This window comes from Malurus melanocephalus, unplaced genomic scaffold (genome assembly GCF_030028575.1).
Source record: "Malurus melanocephalus ecotype Western Australia unplaced genomic scaffold, MMel_1.1 scaffold_27, whole genome shotgun sequence".
NCBI lineage: Eukaryota > Metazoa > Chordata > Aves > Passeriformes > Maluridae > Malurus > Malurus melanocephalus.
The window spans coordinates 930,618-938,492 of NW_026623259.1; the positions used below are offsets into that span (position 1 = coordinate 930,618).

Consider the following 7,875-nt stretch of genomic DNA (forward strand, 5'->3'; position numbering starts at 1 on the left):
TTACACAGCATCACTGGTCCACATGACACTTCACCGACATGAGGACGAGCTGGAGTTTATAACAAAATCTTTCAATAGATGCCTCCAGTACCACAAGGAGCTAATTTAAAAACACGTGGAAGGAGTGTTCACAGCCGACAAAGGAACACCATCTCCATAAGCACCTCACAGTCTATCCACAGGACCAGAATAGGCTTTATCCTAAATTGTATGGCAGATGGCCTTAGAATGTTCCTGAAACAGCTCTGGTAAAAAAAGGCCAAAAYATCAAATCACAAGAAAAACGACCCCTGGGCTGAAGTGACTGGGGACTTTATCCCCAGTATTGCTACAGGCTTCCKGCAGTACCTTAGTAAACTATTTAGGCTCAAGTCTTTGAAAATTCATGCATCTTAATTACCTGTGCAGTAAAGCCCTGGGCCCGTGCTTGTAGAGCAAACCAAACCTTTGAAGTTTTGCAGGCTCTCTGTCTCACTTCCCTTTGCCTTGGYTCTCCCTGTACAGTTCAACTCTCAGAACTCTCAGTTGTAGGTATCTAGACAGGTATCTAGAGCAGGGCTTCATTTTGCTAAATATAAAATACCTTATTAAATAACTAATCTTGGACAAAAGAAGGTGAATCCTGACTTCTTGTGACTGCCTCGCAAGAGATTTCATCGACTTCTGACAGGAATGTACATTCCTTCAATCCAGAAGAAACTGCTTGGCCCTCCAACCTAGGTCACCACTTAAGCAGTTTTATTTGCTTTACCACTTGCCAGCAAGACAAACAACTTTCCCTTGAGCACAGAGCTTGCCAGCGGACTGAGCAACGCACAGAAACCTTGGACTCTGCGGGAATTGCTCTCTGGCACAGCACAAAAGTCCTGGCWCATCTGGGACTGTTGGAGCCTCTGTGCACAACGTACCTGCACACCACCAGCAAGCCTTTCTAGTTGGATGTGGGGGCTTTCAAACCTCAGCCTGACAGTGTTTTAACTCATCAGCTCCCCTGTTTATTATGGGCCATTAGATTTCATTCTGTTTCCCCACTGAAGAGCCTGGCAATCCTCATCACACTGAGGGTMTACAAGAGCCAAAGATGCAGAGCCATAATATCCCTTGCCAGATCAGCTGGTCCAAAAACACATTTTCAAAAATCTCTTATAAAAATACTAAGTATGTACATTCCTCTGGGTTCGGTTTGCAGCCACCCTTTCTTAAAGATATCTCCCTCTATTAAAGGCTACTTTAGCACCTACTCCTTCCATCCCACCACACAGTTTACAGCATAAGCAACCAGCTCTCTGTTAAAGTGAGGACACTGCATGCAAGTTTCACAGCCTGGCTGCTTCTTCAGACCACTGATGATTTGGGCCCCAATTCTGACAAGTTAACATGCATTTTAATTCCAAATATTTAGGAAGCTCAGCTCTATGTTTGTCAAGTAGATTAAAGCTCTTACACCTCCTCAGCCACTGTCAAGTAGCTTCTCTGTGATGGGATAAACAGCTTGAGCTTCCTTAGGCTAACAGTGTGGTTTTGCTGTTTCTCCATAGCTACTCTTAGAGAGTCCATTATAAAACACAGATAGGTCATTCCCTCCAAAATCCCTGTTCTATCCAACATTATTTTCTAATTCCTGCCAGGTGCTGCTCTCAGGTAGGCATCATGACCTTCTGTTTTTCACTCAATGTACAACCTCAGCACAGAATTACCTACTTTTCTCTCTTTTCAGTCCTTGAGGCACTGACATCAGTTAGCCCTTCTTCTGTCTTTCACAAATGCAAACTTATGATCCAGATTTTTGCATTTGCTTTGCAAAATTACCACCAAAAATCTGTTTTAAGTTCTTTATTTTAGAATGGTGGTATTTTTGCAGCTGYTCAGACAATTAGGACCACCTATGATGCCTGGGAACTATAAGGGGGTTTATATTCTTTTGGGGTAAATTTGGTTGGGCACTCAGTGGATGCTTTGGGAAAATCCACTACATGTATGCAGTYCTAGGAGCATTTCCATAGATTTTCACCAGCACACAGAGGATATTAGACTTCTGTTAGATGCTGGCAGTACAGCTCCATGGTTGCGTATCAGTCAGTGCTACAGTAAGCTCACCCAAGATGTTATCAAACATTATTTTGAAGACTCTGGCTTACACATTTCTCCTGAAATACTGACTGCAAATCYTCTAGAGCTTCTGCACTAAGAAAGTAAATTTCTTTAACATGTATTTTCTGAAAACCTTGCACTTACTACAAACTTTACTCTGCAGCATCTGATGCTGACTGAAAAGTTAAGCTCTATCAAAATGTCAAACTGCTGAAGAAATGTCAAAATTCATAGAAAACTGCATCCATCGGGCATTGACTCAGCAAGTTTTGATAGGGCTTTTCCCCCAGGGACCCCCAGTTTAATTTACAAAGACTTTTGTCAAAAGTACCACACTACTTTCACGCACATTGTAATCTTTTCCATAAAAATTTAAAGGGAGAGTTTCCAAGTGTACCATGATGAAAAAACACATGCTTGAAATGGTAAAAATATGTTTCATAATAATTTAGCCTACAGCAATAAAAACTAATGTTTAGCATATTCCAGAAAGACAGACCAAAAAAAAACATCTAACATCCAAACCCTGTCTGGAGGCTCATCAACAACTAAGAATGTTTCATGGTGCTGTGATACAACTGAAGAGAGGGGTTAACAGTTAAGAAAACACTGTTCACTTTAATTCCACTAAGCAGAAAATAAGATCAGTATTTAATAAATATTTCATTTACATTCTAAGAGATGCAAAAATTAATGCAAGTGATTTTGGGTCAGTGTGGAAACTCTCTATCTAAAACTGRTTCTGTGAATTTCACATCTGGATTGATGATGACCTTGACAGAAGCTGTCATGCATTTGAAATTTCACTTTCAATAGACAACTTCTTAAAAAAAAAAAACCAAACAAATCCACATGGCACTTGCAGAGGGAGTTAAGAATTCTTCCATCTCCYTTGGTGGCATGACAGTTTTGCTCCAGGTTTTTTGTCGACTTGCCTACAACCACATTCACTTCTGCAGCTCACACAGCAGATGCTTACAGGGAAACCCATCACAATAATGGCAGATTTCTCTGAAGAAAAGCCAAGGAACTACCAGCAAGACTGCAAAGTTAAAACTAACTGTCCTCAGTTCTTCTCAAAAGAAACTGGTTCACTGGTTCTCAAACCATTTGAAACTCCCTGGCCTTTGTCGTGTTAATGTTTTCCAACCCTCATGATTAACTGCCCTAGTTTAAATTTATGAAGGGGAACAATACCTCCTGAGCGGCTGTCAAGATGCTATCACAGCAAACACACCCCGACACGCACGGTGGCTTCGGGGACGGAGCAGCCCCTGCAGCTGTGCCCCCCCAGTCCAGGAGGACAAACCCCCAGGCACCAGTCCCCAAAAAATCCTTCTGTCCTAAGGGTGCCTTATTACCGTGGCTTGCACACACACAGCTCCACGTGGCCAAATTATCAGCAGCAGGAAAAAAGTCACCATTAGTTAAATTTTAATAACAGGCAAATGTTTTCTGCTGCTACTTGAATTTGAGACCGTGGGAATGAAAAGTTACTTTTTTCTTCCTCACACTGCAACTTACTGGGGCACAGTGCACCAATGAGCAGTACAGAGCTTCAGGGTCAGGAAAGGGAAGATCAGAAAGCTGAGATGAGCTTCACTGACAGCAGCCACTACCCCTGAGACAGCACAGCCCAAACCTGAGAGGCACRCCCCATCTCTTCATCTCCCACACTATTTCTGCTAATGAAATCACACTCGGATTTCCCGCATGGTTTAACACAAGGCAGTTTCATGAGATGGGACTTTACCAAAGTAGTGTAATGCACACACTGGTGAACATATCTGAGGCGGGCCAGATCACCACAGCATCAGGCTGACTTAAAAGAAACTCTCAATTTTGTGTGTTCTGAGACACTCTTCGATAAAGAGGATTGAAACATGTCCACCTCAATCCCTGGCCACACGTGCACAAACCACAGGGGTGAGTGAGGACCTGGCATGGCCAATGCTGCCAGCCCTGCTCCACACCAGCCTCTTCCTCTCCAAGTGGCCAGCACCATGCACAGTGTTTCAGATTTTGGGCTTTTATTACGTGGTCACAAATCTCCCATTAATTAAAATTTAAGCTATTTATTTCAGTAAGAATATCCTAATAATAATTTTTTTTTTAAATCATAATGAAGAAATATACCATGTTCCTCAGATAACAACTCTGTCCTAGACACCACAAGGTTGTAGTTTTCCTCTTCCAGCTGTGATCATCCTGGGCCTGCTGACCTCAGTGGCCCAGCAGGACAACTTCACTTGCTTTCYTTCATTCTGTGGGCTTCTAACCCTCCCCTCTCTAGCAGCTCAGCTGGTAACACCATGGGAACTTGCTCCAGCACAGCTGAATAGTAACACTCCACAYACAGAGCTGATACCTATATATTCATTTTTCACACTTTTCAGAAATCAGTTTTTATGATTCCTTTACCCTTGGCAAAGAAGAGGTTTTCTCCTGTCTGCCTTGTCACAAGCCAGTCTCAATGCTCTGGTCATTAAATCTGTCTTTCTSTTGCACTTTGAAAGGATAAATAAAATCATCAGAAACTGTTTAGCACCTCTTTCCTTCTAAGGGTTTGACTAGAAATCCAAACTCTTTCGTCAGGCAAAACAAGCACATTTTTGGAAGAGGTGTGTCTTAGYTCAGATTAGTGTGGCATTCAGAAATCGTGCAAGTGCCAACATGGGAAGAAAATACAGCATGTTATATAAAATAAGCATGTTTAATTATTTTAATTATTCACTTCTTCAGCTGCTTATTCTTTATTTAATATTCAAGGCTGGCATATTAAGTGTCCTCTCTTGCTTCCTGGCTAATGGTATGGTACAATAGCTCAAACTCTCATACTCATAATTTTATTATTTGAATTGGACATCAACTTTAAAAAAAAAAAAAAAAAAGAAAAAAAGCTGCATGAAACAGCACAATCAGATTTAACAATGTTATATGACAGACTAGATTTCCCTTTGGTTACATTACACTAATGTACTCCACTGGGGACACTGCAATTATGCTCAGCCAAACTGAGGACCTTCAGGCCTGGGAGCTCAATGAAACACATGGAATGACCAACATGCACCAGCACTCGGGTTGTGCACACCTGCACCACACTGAAAGGGGGAATAAAGACCCCACACTTCTTCTCCGTAAGACTTTCCAGTTAAAGTGACCAAGCACCGTCTGCAATGACTCTGAGTGCCAGTATCGCACAGCCTGCTGACCTGTCCTTGCCAAAAAACAATTTAAGGCTACATGAACGCCAGTGACTCCGATTTCACCATCAGCTTGAAGACAGACATGGGAAATTCAAAGGTTCCTTTATAARCTGATCCAAGTTTGCTAAAAATTAATGCCCAATTATGACAACATTGAGTTTTGCCCTCAGCTTCCAGTCATCAATTCTTGTATTTCTTGTCATGATTAAAAGGCCATTTCTTTCTCTCCACAACAATACCGCCTCACTGTAATCTTATTCTGACGTGTCTCTCCAGTCCTGGAATAATTTTTCCATTAGCTTCTCCAGCTTTTCCACTTCCTTTTAAAAATACTGACTACTAGGCATGGAAAAGCAAAATCATACAGCAGTAGCAAGCACCAGRTCCCTCTGGCAGGTGCTCTCCCATACATTCCACATTAGTCCTTACCATCACAGCAGCCCAATGTGCACTCTGTTTAAGATGTTTTATCTAAATTTCTAAAACCTTTCTAAATTACTATTTCATGAAGTGCAAAACATAGCTGTGGAACTGCATTTTTTTCACTGGCTGCTGAAGCCTGCTTCTGGTGGTACCAAAAACCAGTTTGTTTGACCCAACTCACCAACAGATCCAGCTTGTTTTGGTAAAGTGCCCAATCATTGTTTTTATTCACCGTACTATTTCTTTATATCACATAGAGATTTCAGTAGCAACATTTACACATTTACTTTCACATCACTGAAACATATTTGATTGGTATCACATCACCAGTTGCTGCRGTACTTTATGAGCAAAGTAAAATAAATGACAGTAAAATCCAACTGTAATCAACTGGAGAGGGTGGGGGAGTGGAATCCACAACAAATCAAATAGCTTTTAATCCATTCACAAAAGCTTAGAAAAACTAAACTGAACAAAACCTGATCACATTATTACCAGCACTAATTTTTTAATGAACTCCATTTAGGAACAGATGATGCATAMAGACCATACTGTGCCTATTGTTCTCCCCTGGTAACTCATTTTCATCATGCACTTTGGGACTTTCTTCAGCCTTTTAAAACTCCTCAAAGGTTTCATATTGTCATTTTACTTGCATTTAGAGACATTTCAGTAAACCCCAAGATGACTCAGCTGAAGACAGCTGGAATAACATTTCAAATGAAAAAATACATCAAGAATTAGTTTGTTGAAACTCAGGAAGAAATCAGAGGGGGTTGATTAGGTCTCAGATGGGCGCCYGTGATTTTTTCCAATAGCGGAAAGTATAAAATAAAGCATTCTGACATTTCTGCTTGACAACCATAGCCTGCAGTGCTTACCTGGGACATACGCATTACAAAATTATTAAGAATCAAGCAACAAGAATTACATCMTGTTCTCATCAGTGTGTGGCAATGTCAAATGAAACAGGGTATTATTCAGAGACAAATTGTGAAAATTTGACCAAAACTGCATTTCAATAATTRCGTTTATGTTTAAAATGAAAACTGCCATATGCTGAATCTTCTTTTAATTCTTCTTTGATGCTGSAATTGCCAAAGGCTTATCAAATGAGAACAGGCCAGAGCGATGGGTGAAAAACGCTCAGATAACATTTGACTTCCCAGCAGCAGGGATGCCACATGGGGTACATCTCATCTGCCCCAAAACTAATTTGTCTTCTCCAGCACTGGGAAGGGGAGGGGGGCGGGGRAGGGCGCACAAATTAAATAATTAAAGTAGACGGGTAGGAAAAATAAGCAATTTCAAGATAAMGCCGTAACTGCCCAATCCAGACCGGCTAACACTCCGTTAAGTTACTGCTGATTCGGAAAGCAGAGCCACACTACCTTAGCGAGCCTGAACAGCCAAAGTCCACTGCAACAGTGATAATTTWACAGCAAACTTGCACTCCTGTTATTTAATACAACTAAGAGAAAGTAGCTGCGATCTCATTTTTATCAGGAATAATTAAAGTTTTAATCCTGGTTAAAAAAGAAAAAAAAAGTTCGAGTACAATATGAATAGTACACATAGCTTCAGACAGTACTCGAGCAGCCGAGGGGGCGGCGGGCTCTCCCCGACGGGCACCCCGGGGCAGGGCAAGGGGCAGACGAGTGCAGCCTACCTGTAGTTAAATTGTCATTGATCTTCAGCGGCACCCTCAAGATGTACACAAGGAAGAGCATTATGAAGAACCACAGCGTCCAGAGATAAGTCCAGGACCAGACGATGCAAGACTTGAGCTGTTCCAAAAAGCCCGTCCCAGCTTCAGCCATGTTTTTTGGAGAGAAAAGAGGAAAAAAAAAAAAAAAAAAAAAAGGGGGACGGAGTGTGGCGGGGGGGGAGAACCAAGCCAAACGCTGCTCTCTGCTGCCACAAGCTCTCAGCGTGTGTTTGTGGGATGGTTCACCCCTGTCTCGCTCGCCGGGCCGCCTCTCCCCCGCCCGCCGCACGCACCGCCCGCCGGCCGCTGCGGGTGCCCCGGGGTGCCGCCGGCTCTGCCCCGCCCGCCGCCTGCCCTGGGCCAGCGCTGGCCCTCTGGAAGCGCTCCTGGGGCCGCGCTCCGGCACAGCGGGTGGGGCCGTGCCGCGGTGGCAGTGCCGGACCTGCC

At 42.7% G+C, this 7,875-nt stretch overlaps 1 protein-coding gene across 2 annotated transcripts in view; it reads right to left on the reverse strand.

Annotated features, from left to right (window-relative positions):
* The window catches only part of ST7 (suppression of tumorigenicity 7), a 129,850-nt gene extending 122,147 nt beyond the window's left edge, over positions 1 to 7,703 (reverse strand). The window contains exon 1 of one of the 2 annotated variants that reach the window (XM_057390480.1): positions 7,390 to 7,703. In XM_057390480.1, coding sequence (XP_057246463.1) covers positions 7,390 to 7,540 — 151 coding nt within the window. In that variant the 5' untranslated portion in view covers positions 7,541 to 7,703. The remainder of the gene's footprint in view (positions 1 to 7,389) is intronic. The other variant, XM_057390481.1, reaches the window with a different exon arrangement.
* Between the last annotated feature and the right edge of the window lie 172 nt (positions 7,704 to 7,875).